This window comes from Melitaea cinxia, chromosome 1, assembly GCF_905220565.1.
Source record: "Melitaea cinxia chromosome 1, ilMelCinx1.1, whole genome shotgun sequence".
NCBI lineage: Eukaryota > Metazoa > Arthropoda > Insecta > Lepidoptera > Nymphalidae > Melitaea > Melitaea cinxia.
The window spans coordinates 11,060,092-11,074,613 of NC_059394.1; the positions used below are offsets into that span (position 1 = coordinate 11,060,092).

The window sequence follows — 14,522 nt, forward strand, 5'->3', positions numbered from 1 at the left end:
ATGAGATATAAAGAGTTGGATTTCTTTAAAGTATCATATTATTATGGTTTTGGAATGATACTAGAATATAACATAGATTTATATATTATTGGAAATCGTTGTAGGTTTCTTGGTATTGCTAATAAATAATAAACCCAGCTTAATATAATTGATATTAAGTAATCAAACACTAAACAAAATGGAAAGTTAAATAAAGTCAAAGAAATATTATAAAGGGGTATATAGTCGATTAAAACGATAATTAGTATGAATATTACTAAAACATGGTTATGAATGTAAAAAATATAGACGGAGATTATTATGCAAATGAAGCGATATGTATGTGATTTGAATGGATACACAGGCACACACTATATGAGAATACCAAAAGGGGCTGGGTGAAAGTTTAAATTAAATATACAAGCGAGAGTCATTAAATTAAACTATACATTTTAAAGCAATATATTAAAAAAAAATCAGTAAATCAAAGTACCCTATGGAAAAAATCTCATAAAACATGGACAAATGCAGACCCAAATTCTCATACCGACTTATGAGAGTCTACGAGAACTCTTATGCTCTCATAACTTGGTATTCCATAGGGTAGTATTTTAAAGTCAGTCGTAAGTTTGTAATAGTTTACAAACTTACAACTGACCTACCTACCTACCTCTATTTGGCAGATTTTTTGCATATTGCTTAGATCGACACCTGATATGAAGAACCTTGTAACTAATGAAACAATGTTTTCCAACTATACCATCAAAGTACTGAGGGGAAAAAGGTATCTTCTGGGAAACGTATTTATACGACCGCTAAAACGATTTTTAAATGAAAAAAAAAACACTGTAATTCAAGATAATCCAGATTTCTGCTACATTATATACACATATATATATGTGTATATGATATTGTTACTTACAATATTTCAGCTGGCTTATCGGTTACGAAAAAAAAAAAAAAATAAAAATTTAAACTAAAACAATTGTATTCTTAATCTTTGTAACTTGAACAAAAACTGCTTTTCTTTTGATATACCGCGCAAAAATTAATTGTAGAACGATCAACTTCATTACGGATGCGGCTTTATTTAAAATCACTTGAAAACTTTTTTAAATGCAACAAAATAGTAAAACTCTCTTCTGAAAACTTAACAAATTCAGATACAATGTTCTTCATATCAGGTGTCGAGATATATGTAGAACATACTTATGTGTTTTAATTTAATATCTTTCGTTTGTATCTACTTATTATACACACACATACATACATATATGTAATAATCACAGGAGCTAGAGTACTTTAGTAGTGTATTTTAAGATTCAGCGCGCCGGGCCGATAAAGTAAAAAGAAAAAAAGGCAAAAGCAGCGTATGTATTAGGGAGGTGACTGTTCGGAAAAAAAAACGAAGTAAAATAAACTGATTAATAAAGTTTTAGATTTATTTTGGATCGATTATTCTGTATCATACTCGACGAAACTAACAATACCCATTATATTTCGGTTGACTTTTTTTGGGCGTCCATTGTATACATTTATCGAGTAAAAGGAAAACATTCGAAATATATTTCTGGAATTGTTGACTTATATATTTTTTACGTACAATTCAATTATATCGCTTGGCTTGCGCCGCCCCTGTGCTCAGCTTGTGCCGCCCCGGGCCATGGCCCTTTTATATGCACATGGAGTAATTTCATATTGCTTATAAATAAGATTATAAGTAATTTCATATTGATTATAAATTGTTGAATGGTTTGATCATACTATATGCCATCTATTTAATTGGACCTGTTAAGAAGGGTTTTATGACAAATTAAGATAACTTTTAGTGATAAAGAGAAATATCATATATAATGTAATGAGAGTCAATATGTAGTGATGCACTAATGTATTATTTTATAAAATAATAAAAAGGTAACCTAATAAGTATAGATTTGTTGAGTTTATTATAATAAGTAATACATATATAAATTAAAAATTAAAAAAAAAAAACACCACAATAGAGAAAATAAAACGTTTTGAGATTATTATCGTTCTACTACCCTCTAAATGACCTTAAAATTTTACAAAACTATTACTCTAGCTATATCCACTTAATGAATTTTCTTCAAGTCCTGATTTACATCAAGGTGTTAGGAAAGGAGAAGAGCAACAGGAGCTCGGCTGCGCTCGTTGTCACCAAGCTTCAGTATATCGTATGTCGTACTCCTGAAGTTGAGGCAATCTTTTTCGTAGTATTTCAAAGGCTTCCGCCGAAAGTTTCGTACTGTTCAAATTTAATCGCCTCAAACTTGATAAACCTATAACACAAAAAAAAATGTATGTAATGTCTATGTAATGTCTAAATTCTTCTTTAGAATTAATGTATGCCTAAATATCATATCAGGCTCTTAATTTTAATGTCTTAACTGTACAAAATATATATAACATAACAGAATAAAGACGGTTTTAGCTGTTAGGCATGAAATATTTTGTCATAATGGTCCATTGTAATAATAATAATATAAAAAATAGTGTGAAAAAGAAAATAAGGTTTACCTGACAATGCTTCGATCCCCTTGTCTGATACAGGAGTTTCACATAGATTAAGAACTTGTAGACGTGGCAAATGCTCAGCTATGAGCTGTACTCCACTATCGCCAAACTTAGTTGCCCACAAATTTAAATAGCGCAGTGAAGGTAGCTAAAGAGGTGAAAAAAAAAATATTGTTGGAATTAATATTCTTACTGTATCAAAACATGTTTTAGTATTTTTCTGGCACAAAACAAATTTTATTTTCGAAGGAAATAAAATCAAAAGTATACAATATTAATTTTAATTGTCGGTACATGTGTGTATTGTGTGTATAAGCTATAATTGATTGGAATGAGCACACATGTATATTTAGAGAATAATTTAAGCCAGCGAGTTAAATGTCGTTATTATATATAAATTGTACATTTTAAAGCACTTAACTGATAAAAACGTACTCAAATCATCAAACAAAAACAATTAACAAAAAATGTAAGCGATCGCTGACCATAAGTGATATGTTTATCGCGTGTGTGAACTAAGGTTTATCGTTTCACCTCCATGATTTGTAGCGCAATTATTTTGTTTTTCGTTAGTAATTTTTTTTTGAAACCAAATAGCTAACATCGGGCCGGTAAATCTTAAGACAAGCGTTAAAAATAATAGTTGGTACTTTAATATTTCGGTATGTATTACTAAATTTTTCTCACCACTTTTTCTCTAAGCTGTATTAAAAGAATTCCGGCAAACATTGAATACAATTGCCGTTAAAAGAGTAGCGAGAGTATTTTTCCTCCGGCTTTTTTTTCTCTCGGCCTATACTAGGGACATTCATTATCATCATTACAGCCTATACAGTCCACTTCTGGACATAGGCCTCCACAAGTTTACGCTAAAAATAACGCGAACTCATGTGTTTTGCCCATAGTCACCACGCTGGGCAGGCGGGTTGGTGACCGCAGTACTGGCTTTGTCGCACCGAAGACGCTGCTGCCCGTCTTCGGCCTGTGTATTTCAAAGCCAGCAGTTGGATGGTTATCCCGCCATCGGTCGGCTTCTTAAGTTCCAAGGTGGTTGTGGAACCTTGTTATCCCTTAGTCGCCTCTTACGACACCCACGGGAAGAGAGGGGGTGGCTAAATTCTTTAGTGCCGTAGCCACACAGCACACTAGGGACATTAGTTTATCTTATTTATTGTAATATTTAATAAAGCCGAGGACATAATAGGAAGGTAATGTCTACCGGGACATTAGAAATTTAAAGTAACTTAATATTTTGATTATTTTGACAAGTTAAGGTTGCACGTAACACTGGGTGTATTACCTAAGTTTGTAATGTACGCAATGTTAAGATATAAGTTTTTATTTTATTGTTTGACTTTTTTGGTACTTACTTTTAGTTTCTCTTATTATTGTCGAGTTTTTTTTAATTTATTTGTATTATTATTTTTATAAATGACATTATTTTGACTTTTGTTTAGTGTGTATATCACCTTATGATGAAATAAATGTTTTCTTAAAGTTCGTAAAAGTATTGCGTTCACAGAAACAAACTTATAGCATTATTGTATGAATACTAGCTATGTCTATGGATACACTCTCGTTAATTTGATGAAAAAAAGTACTAAGATATTATATACCTTCCTCGGTCAATGGTTTCAATTCGAGTCAGTAGTTCCTGAGATTAGCGTATTCGAACGAACCAACAAACTCCTCAGCTTTATATATACGTATAGATGGAGCGAGTCTGTTTACTTTGATCAAGTGGTGCGCGCAGGCGCTGGTGACGCTGGTGAAGGCCAGGCTGAGGCACTCGAGGTTGCCGAGCGCGCCCGCCTCCAGCAGCGCCGCCACGTCCGCGTCCGTGGCGCGCACCGGCAGCGCCAGCCGCCGCGGCCCGCCCTGCGCCTGCTGTTATATGTATGTATTTGACTAACCCGATGGCGCACTTTCTAGGATTGTGGGTTCGATTCCTGCCTGCCCCAAGTCTAGGTGTAATATATATTTATTTTATATTAGTCGGCTGCTACCTTATAATACAAGCAATAAATTTCTTACTTTAGGAACAGATGACGGTGTATGTTAGTTATAGATATATTTATATATTTATTTTGGGTTGACCGGTAGAGATAAATAGCCATAACCCCGCGCACGGTACTAGACAATCTGTAACTACTTTTCTTATGCTTCAAAGGCAATACCAGAGGCATTGCAAGCGTGTTGCTGACATTATTCCCAACCGTCCCCAAACCACAGGAAAAAAACACTACTTGGGAGTAGTATTATTTAGATGGGATCTTCTGTAATTCTCCAGACGGGGTGCTCCAAATATTGAGCAAGTAAATATAAGACATTTCTATATGACAATTTTTAGTAGAGCAGGGTCACAGATTACTAAACGGGACATTTACTAATTTACAGATTGAGGTAATTTTTTACTAGTCAACTCGGCAGACTTTATTTATTCTCTTTAAATTACATAAAAGATTTGCAAGAAAATTTATTTTCAAACTTCAGAAAGTACAAATTGTAACAGCTCAAATTTTTTTAAAGTCCATTATTAAAGCTAAATGTGTCATATATGTAAGTACATTACGAAAGATATTAATATCAAATTTATAAAAGCTATTTGCCGTATATTTAACTAAGAATTACGTACTTAATACTTTTGTATTATAAATAGTATTATATATTTATGTACTACAAAAACAGGAGTTTTTCTTACCAATCTTTGTAGCGTCTGCTGTCGCTCACATAAATCTTTATAATAACGCTGCCCTAATTCTGTTCCTTGCAACGCAGCTATGATTTCAAGCTGTGTCTGTTCCCCACTAGCAACTTCCCACTCTAGCATTAGACATAAAGCTTCTAGTGCTGCTGGCTGAAAATATATATAACCTATAACTATATGGAAATCAAAATCTTTTAGATAAAGAATGATAGCTTAAAGCTAACTTACGTGTTCGGTGAGAGCCACTAATACAAAATCGGGTAAATGCTTGCTCATACTCTGGAGAAAACTTTTCCGCTTACAGCAACAACTGAGAAGAGACTTTAACTGAAAATAAAATATACAATTTTGTTACTCTTGAGTACATGTATGTTTGTAATTAAGGCGTTATTGTGCTAGTAACCCCAGATTTGTAACCCAATATTTCTGTTTCTACTACCAACAATGAACATTATTGACAATAAAATATAGAAAATTTTATTTCATTTTAGCTAGTTCGACGAGGGTAGTAAAATAGTTAGATAAATCTTTGAAATCATAATAATTGTTATGCACAGTTTTGATAGTATGATTTATATGAAAAAAAAAACCGGAATATTTATCATGTTTGTTTTAGAGCATTTTTAGGTCTCAATATTTTGACATTATTATGAGTGCCACTATCACGAATAAACTAATAGTAGTAGTTGTAGGTTGGTTCTCATTTCGTTCGTATTATATCTGTTATATTCGACTATAAATTGCATAAAAACATGTGCCCGGGGGAAGGCATTCTGCGAAGGATGGCACAACCTGAGCACGAGGGTAGCGCAAGCCTAGGGACTAGGGACGTGAAAATATAATCGATTTTTACAGGAATCGATATTTTGTTCATCTGTGTAAACAAAGATAACACAATATTTTTAGGTAAAAATACTAAATAATCGATTATTTATTAATGGATTTTTTTGCCAAATGTCACACTCCAAATACATTGCCTTTTTCCACTACTTTTGCCTTTTTCCTTTAATTATTACACAAGCACCTAAATTTTACCATATCACCCCAGAGTTGACACAGCTCGTCGTGCGGCAGAGCGAGCGCGGGGGCGGAGGGAGCTGCGGCGCGAAGCCAGGAGGGCGGGCACGGCCGGGCGGCGCGGGCGGGCGCCAGGCGCGCGTGCGCCGCGCAGCGCGGGTCGCGCGCCAGCCGCGCCAGCACGCCGCCCAGCCGCGCGCCCACCCGCGGGCAGCGCATAGCGCCGGCGCTGAACGGCACCGGCTGCAGCACCCCGCCCACTACGATCAGCCAGTCGTCGTATTCGCACCTGAAATTACGACCATTTCTAAATTCCACTGACGTAGCTGTATGTATATTTTGTAGAAACCTTCTTGAAGTAATAAAAAAGTGTGCGTGTCGGAGCTGACTAGGAGTTTATTCTTTTACGACGAAGATTACCGTGATATTAATAGAGCCGTTTCTCACAAGAGAAATTGCGCGGTAAAACGTCATTCATATTATCAGAGCAGGCCTCAGCGTCACTTCTTAGCGTTACTGCTTCACACGATTTTTTAAACTCAATAAATATCGTCGTAAGCCCGATTTCCTAAGACGGCTAGTGGTATATAGAACGAGTATAATTTTTGGGAGAGCGGATAATTTTGAAATAGGCACCAGCAATTCTTGTGACTCTGTTCTTAAATTTTAAAACGGTATGTAATGTAACGATTTCCACTAACGTTACCTTATATTCTCTTCTCAATGTGAATTTTACTATTACTCAATTTAGCACACCTACAAACGTCTCCTCTTATACGTCCTAAGGTTGGCTGGTAGAGAATGCTTTTAGCATTAAACCCGGCTTTTGTACGATTCTTTAATGTATTGTGCAATAAAGTATTATTAAATAAATAAATAAATTGTTTGTTTTATAATCGATGATTCATCGATATCCACAATCGACACAGTTCCTTTTTTCATATTTTAGACTTCCTTAGAAGATTCTGAGCTGTTCAGTATACCGTCATTCTTACAGATAGCTAGTCCAAAGCCTTAATAAAAACTCATATGTATGCATATTCTTTGTAAAAACTCACATATGTTCCAATATATCCGCAAAGCAGAGCACTTCGAGTTCGCTGTCGTCGCAGCGGTGCGGCGAGCGGTCCTCGCGGTAGCGGTCGTCGATGGCGGCGAGAGCGACGGAGGCGAGGTTGGGCGCGGCGCGCGGGTGCGGGCACGCGGCGCCGCTGCCGTGCGTCACCTGCACGAAGCGCCGCACGAGCTGCTGGCCCGAGTTGTGGGCGCTGAGAGCGCTGACAACACACTCACATTACACTGCGTTTAATGTGTTCGAACAAGTTGGATTTACTATCCAATTCTTACATTACTGGTATTATTTTACGAGTAGTAATACGATTCAGGCTGTAATATCCCACTCCTGGGCATAGGCCTCTCAACATGTAGGTTCGGCCCTTAATCCACCACGCTGTCCACTGAGGGTAGGCGGATATATTCGGCGGATATATACTATGATTAACGGCCGCTAACAGGTATTTATGATAATAACCGGGACCGACAGCTTAACGAGGCATGGTATGGAGACTCACAAGGACAGACATTCAAACCTGAAAGAAAATTTGTACAAATACAAATATACATTCCGCTCGGGAATCGAACCCGCAAACAATCGGACGAAAAATAGCATGGGGTCGAGTTTCAGTTTAGAATTATGAAGGTTCATAATTCTTCTTTGTCCAGTAACAGAATATTTACAGGGTTTTACAGGTAGTTACATATAGGTTTACGGTAGGTAGAAGGTAAATATTATAATAATTCAATTAATTAACCTTGAAGTTGTTCTTAATTGCCACCAACATTATTATTATTTAAGGACTTTATTGATAACAAAACAAACTATAGTGTCGACAAGGGCGATGCTAATTTGTCCTTACCTAATATAATCTCTAACGAACTGCCGAGCAGTAGGTGCTTTCCCGAAGTCGACGTTGCGGGTGAGGACGCGGCGCACGGGCGGCGCGAGGGCGGGCAGCGGCGCGGACCGCGGCCGCCGGCGGCACAGCCGCGCCAGCAGCGCGCACAGCTCGCCCGCCACACAGCGCTCCGCGAGCAGCGGGGCCGCCACACTCGTCACATTCTCTGCCCACTCTTCCCAGTCTTCACCTTCCTTATTCTGTAAATAAATTGTATGTTTCTCAAATATTATTTAATATATAATATATATAATTTTGTAATAAAATCCATTTACTACAAATTATATCTTTTGTTTTACTTTGATCGGGGAAGGTACAGTTCCGATTTAAAAATTCAATATGGCATTTCCAAACCTTTTTTTTCTATTAAGGCTAGGTATTCCTGCAAAAGTAGGCATTTAGCGCTGAGCCGGCCGCGCGTAATAATACTTCGCGCGGACACTGCGGCAGTGAACTCGCATTGCAAACGTGACCCCGCCGTCAGTGACACAGTGCAGAATTAAGCAGTAGGATAATTTTATTTGGCTTTAAAATAGAAAGGCATTTATTATGATCATTTTTTATAGTAGTAATAAATAATATCTAGTTTCGTAAATAAATGAAAGTAAAGGATTTTAGGGTTATTTATTTTAAAGACTGTTTGACATAAATAGAATAAAGGGTATCAAATGAAACAAATTACATTACAAAATTTAAAATATTATTATGTATCATCTCAATAAAATAGTCTGTAATTAAATTAGTTCTCCGATGTTGATGAATTTTAAAATTACTTCATCGGCATAGGCGTAAAAATATAACAGACAGACTGACTTTTGAATTTTGTAATTGTATTTACTTAACATAAAAAATAATTGTATTTGCTCGCAAACGAAAAAAACCGACTTCAATTACATCGACAAGTAATAAAATGTAGATCGACGAAAAAATAGTCAAGTATCTACGCGTTATCAAAGATTACTCAAAAAGTAGTTATCAGATCTCAATAAAATTTACATGTGACCACATGATAAACATCAGCTTTCGATTAAATTAAAAATTATCAAAAGCGGTACACCCAATAAAAAGTTATGCGGATTTTCGAGAGTTTCCTTCGATTTCTCTAGGATCTCATCATCAGATCCTGGCTTTCTTATCATGGTATCAAACTAGGGTAGCAGTAAAAAGTTATGCAGTATAATACAACGTAGGTCGACGAAAAAAGCGTCAAGTAAAAACGCATTATTAGATATAACTCGAAAAGTAGTTGTTAGATCTCAAATAAATTTAAATGGGACCAAATGACATACACCACCTTTCGATTTAAAAAAAATTGTCGAAATCGGTCCACCCAGTCAAAAGTTCTGAAGTCACATACATTGCAGTCGAATTGAGAACCTCTTCCTTTTTTGGAAGTCGGTTAAAAATATAATTTAGATTATTCATTTTTAGCTGTGTACGAGTGTAAGGTTTGACATGTAGCGTTGCTTAGTTTAAACTAGTATCAAAATTATTTTAAAACTCATTAAATTTTAATTAGCGTGTGCTTTGTGCCGGCATTGAATCATCAGGGTTATCAGAGCTAGGATTAGGGGGATCTATGGCAAGCTTTTCATATTCCTTTTGACTTGATATGTCTCTAATGGGCATACTCCTTGCATTTCTACTGTCTATTATTTCAGGCAGCAAGCAATTTATATAAAATGTTAATAATTTAGGTTTCATATTAGTGTTCCAAAATACATCATCCTTTTCTATCAATTGTGTGTATATTTTTTCATTCTCGCCTGCCCATATGGCCAAAAGACACTTTTGTCGTTCTGATACGTGCAACTGACCTTGTATTTGGCGATACCAGTTAATTTTTTTATTAATTGTGGTTGTTTTAGTATTTTTATTATACTTTAAAATTCGTATCTTGTTTTCTTCTACTGCAGTAGAAAGTCCTTTTTTATATGCTGCAATTGGACACTTGACTTCGACAATAGTATCATGTCCAATTAAGCCGTCAGGCGTTGCCCCTATAAAAGGGTAATCTTTGTCAATAAATAAACCACAGGGTGCAATGATAACACCTTCCTGCTGTTGTAATTGCTGCAAAGCTTGTTGCTCATGCACGACTCCGTGTGCAACAGTCGTGACATGGGACAATTTTTTTCTGTTAAGTAAGTTTTTTACGAGAGGAGCTGTACTTGAGGTTACTTTTCTTTTGCATATAAGGCCTAAGTTTGAAGCAGTTACTAGGCTTTTTCTGATTTCAAGCCACTCGCCGCTGTCTCTCTGCAGTATCGTAGATCTTTCTACCTTGTGTCTGTCAGATGTAACAGTTTCTAAATTTTTTAGAAATTCTTTCTTTGCTGTTTCGTATTCTTTTGGCGACATATCAGGTGCTGAACAGGTTGAACCATAGTCGTTTTGCCCATTGTTTAAGTCTTTTAGCACTCTTCGTTTCTTTACTGGATTTTCCATATTTAATTTTCGTTTTTTTGCACGTCGTTCTTCAATTTCTTTTGCTTTACCTCCAGAAGTGTTACCTTTTAAGTAAGTTAACAGTTTGAATTGTTGATACTGCAGCTTTCGTGTTAAACGAAACAACGGCGGCTGCACACCTTCCTTGGTAGCCACCTTTTAAAGCAAAATTTATTCTTTTGCCTCCAGTAAATTTTGCTATTACGCTGTTGAAGCACTCTACCTTATTTGTGTTCACATTTTCGACCAAAATTCGTGTTTTTGAAGCTACGTTGGACACAATTGCATTGATCCTGAACAGAAAATTGAATTTATTATTTTTATAATTGAATATATTATTAAATATGTTTATATGCGAGCGACAAAGACAAAATATGGGGAGTCGGTGTGCGAAATTCTTCGTACTCCGCGTCCGTACTATAATAAGTGAATAGTTCCATATAATATATTTATTATTCTTCTTTTTGAACCTACTGATAAAGTTAGACTGTGGTCAGTAGGTATGGATATTGAATCCGCACTAATATTAAAAATACGAGAAATAAAACTTACCATATTTTATTCGCTATTATTATTAGTTCTATTAATCAAAATTATTATAATATGAAAATATGCTTTACGCAACAGAAGGGACTCGCGCGCAAAAAATCGTCACACGTCCTATCTCGGTAACGTCCCGCTGGACAATGCGAGCGCCTCGCGCGGATCGAAAATCACTTGAAAAATCGATAAAAAATTAATAAATTTATTTAAAAAAAAAACATCGGGTGTAAACCCTCCAGTTATATATGACCTTTATTTAGGTAAGTAACTCATAATATTTAATCAGTTATTTTAAAAATAAAACCGAAAATAGAACATAATATGACCCGAAAAGAGGTAACTTTGTGAATTTATTCTATCGAGCCAAATTTATCAAATCATGTTTTCATCGGATATAATCCCTAAAGTATACCCTAAACAATATTAATTAAATTTATTAGATTACAATTTCACTGTTTACTATTTCAAAAATGAATAACTAGAAACGTGTTTTGCAGGAATACCTGAAACAGCTCCCCTAACGTTTCAATAAACAAAGGCGGCGCCTTCTCGTGGTAATATATTATCTTGCCTAAAATTAACTATTAACAAACACACGACTATTTGATGGCTGATATTTATTCTACAATTTATAGTATCTAAGACCGGGCTTAAATTTAGTTTTGCACAATTTTTATCACAACCTTGCTTATTATTATTTTATCGCGCCATTTGACGTCACTACTCACATTGTGTATATTTGTTCCTCAATTACTGCAGCAGTTAACGCTTATATTAATTAAATTTGTATTTATTAACGAGTTGATAATAATGCCTTTAGATAAATATGTTGACTACGTCAATGCCCCTCCAACGCCTGCCGGTTACAAGTGGCAAAAAAAACTCGTGGAAAACTTTCAAGAGAGTAAGAAAATGGAAGTCGAAGATTTCATAAAGACAAAAACAAAACACCCGCACAGCTCGTAATAATTAGACAAAAAAAATTAATTTAGCGTTCAATGATGCCAATAAAAACATCAAAGGCCGACTTTATTATAACTTTTTATGATCTGTTAAATATTACTTTTATTTCTTAATGAAATGTTTTGTTTGATCTATGATAGACAGCTTTGGTGATGTATATTAATACTTACTAGAAGCTCTAGTTTGGAGTTCGATAAGCGTTTAGGGGAGGACATGGAACTTCGAGATCTCGCGAGTTTACAGAAATATTGATACTAGATTACTTTTGGTCAAGGTTTTTTATGAAGTGTCACATGTCAATGGTATAAAATGTTATGTATATTTATTTTTGAACATTCACTAAGAAAGGATTTTGAAATTTTTTATTTCTAAGGTGATAGGGGTTGAAAGCTTGTATAAAATTCCCTTCTTTTTGTAAGTTATAAACACAAAACTTTCTTTTTGAAGTAATGATTAAAGTAGTAACTAATAAATAATTGTGTTTGCTAGCAAATGAAAAAAAACCGACTTCAACTACATCGACGAGTAATACAACGTAGATCGACGAAAAAATAGTCAAGTAACTACGCATTATCAAAGATTACTCAAAAAGTAGTTATCAGATCTCGATAAAATTTATATGTGACCACATGAATAACATCAGCTTTCGATTAAATTAAAAATTATCAAAATCGGTAAAAAGTTATTGCGGATTTTCAAGACTTGTCCTCGATTTCTCTGGGATCCCATCATCAGATCCTGGTTTTCTTATCATGGTACTAAACTAGAGATATCTCCTTTCCAACAAAAAAAGAATTATCAAAATCGGTACATCCAGTAGAAAGTTATGCGGTATAATACAACGTAGGTCGACAAAAAAACGTCAAGTAAAAACGCATTATTAGATATAACTCGAAAAGTAGTTGTTCGATCTCAAATACATTTAAATGGGACCAATTGACACACACCACCTTTCGATTAAAAAAAAATTGTCGAAATCGGTCCACACGGTCAAAAGTTCTGATGTAACATACATAAAAAAAAAATTTATAAATACAGTCGAATTGAGAACCTCCTCCTCTTTTGGAAGTCGGTTAAAAAGTTAGAAAATTATATGTCACCTAGTAACATGTTCATTGAAGTGGAACAATTACGTCTTCGATTTTATGACACTACTAGCTGTACCCTGCGCGCGTTGCTACGCTTTTTTTTGGTCGTACCATCTCAGAAACCTTTGTGGGCTCATGCACAACACTTTGCTGAAGATCATGACATGATCAAATGCATAGTTTACGATTCTATAAAGGACATAAATGAATGTTTATGAATATACTTTCCCACAGGAAAAGGAGGAGGTTCTCAATTCGACTGTATATATATATATATATTTTTTTTATGTATGTTACATCAGAACTTTTGACCGTGTATATATATATATATATATATATATATATATATATATATATATATATAGTAGGAACAGTAGATTTGTCAAATCAAATTTGTTCAGTTACTAATTATTTGACGTATTTATAAAGCAGAACCTCTTCCTTTTTCAAAGTCGGTTAAAAACTTAAAAACTATTGAGAGACAATTATAGTATACGATTTTAAAATTTACAATTATAACTCACCTCGGAAAGTAAATCAGTAAGAATTTGTAAAGGAGCGCGAGTCACGCTCTCGTCTTGTAGGGGAGTTGTCATTACAAAGTCCACCATATTCTGAAAATTTAAAATGCTTTGAGTTATGAAATTTATAACTAAGTGTTTTTAATAGATTGACAAATTCGTGCGCGATTGGGAATTCATAACTATAAGGGTAAAGTTAAAAAATTATAAGGAAATCGAGGTCAGATATTTGAGACATGCCCACTCATAGAATCAAAGTTGAGTAAATAATTGTGTAAAGGTTAAATTTTCTTCATCATTCATCATCATTTCAGTCTATTGCAGTCCACTGCTAAACATAGGCCTCCACAAACACGCGCTAAAATGGTGCGACCTCATGTGTGTTGCCCATAGTCACCACGCTGGGCAGGTGAGTTGGTGACCACAGGGCTGGCTTTGTCGCACCGAAGACTCTGCTGCCCGTCTTCGGCCTGTGTATTTCAAAACCAGCAGTTGGATGGTTATCCTTTAGTCGCCTCTTACGACACCCACGGGAGGAGAGAGGGATAGCTATATTCTTTAATACTGTAGTCACACCTTTCTTAGTAAATATTAATTTTAACCGCTTCTAAGTAATAGACAAGGCTGTAATATGTTGATTGTAAGGTACATGTTTAACATAAAAATGCTTTTATTACTAAACTAGCTGTGCCAGCGACTTCGTTCCCGTGGAATTTAACAAAATAATTATCGTTCGTTCGCAGAGTTATAAAATAAATAAATTTCT

At 35.2% G+C, this 14,522-nt stretch overlaps 1 protein-coding gene across 1 annotated transcript in view; it reads right to left on the bottom strand.

Annotated features, from left to right (window-relative positions):
- Nucleotides 1-1,395: 1,395 nt before the first annotated feature.
- Nucleotides 1,396-14,522, bottom strand: part of LOC123656824 (C-Maf-inducing protein-like) — a 47,070-nt gene continuing 33,943 nt past the window's right edge. The window contains exons 7-15 of the mRNA XM_045592448.1: nucleotides 13,760-13,849; nucleotides 8,155-8,393; nucleotides 7,297-7,515; nucleotides 6,257-6,527; nucleotides 5,450-5,548; nucleotides 5,216-5,371; nucleotides 4,246-4,401; nucleotides 2,518-2,662; nucleotides 1,396-2,279 (exon numbers count right to left, since the gene is read on the bottom strand). Coding sequence (XP_045448404.1) covers nucleotides 2,155-2,279; nucleotides 2,518-2,662; nucleotides 4,246-4,401; nucleotides 5,216-5,371; nucleotides 5,450-5,548; nucleotides 6,257-6,527; nucleotides 7,297-7,515; nucleotides 8,155-8,393; nucleotides 13,760-13,849 — 1,500 coding nt within the window. The 3' untranslated portion in view covers nucleotides 1,396-2,154. The remainder of the gene's footprint in view (nucleotides 2,280-2,517; nucleotides 2,663-4,245; nucleotides 4,402-5,215; nucleotides 5,372-5,449; nucleotides 5,549-6,256; nucleotides 6,528-7,296; nucleotides 7,516-8,154; nucleotides 8,394-13,759; nucleotides 13,850-14,522) is intronic.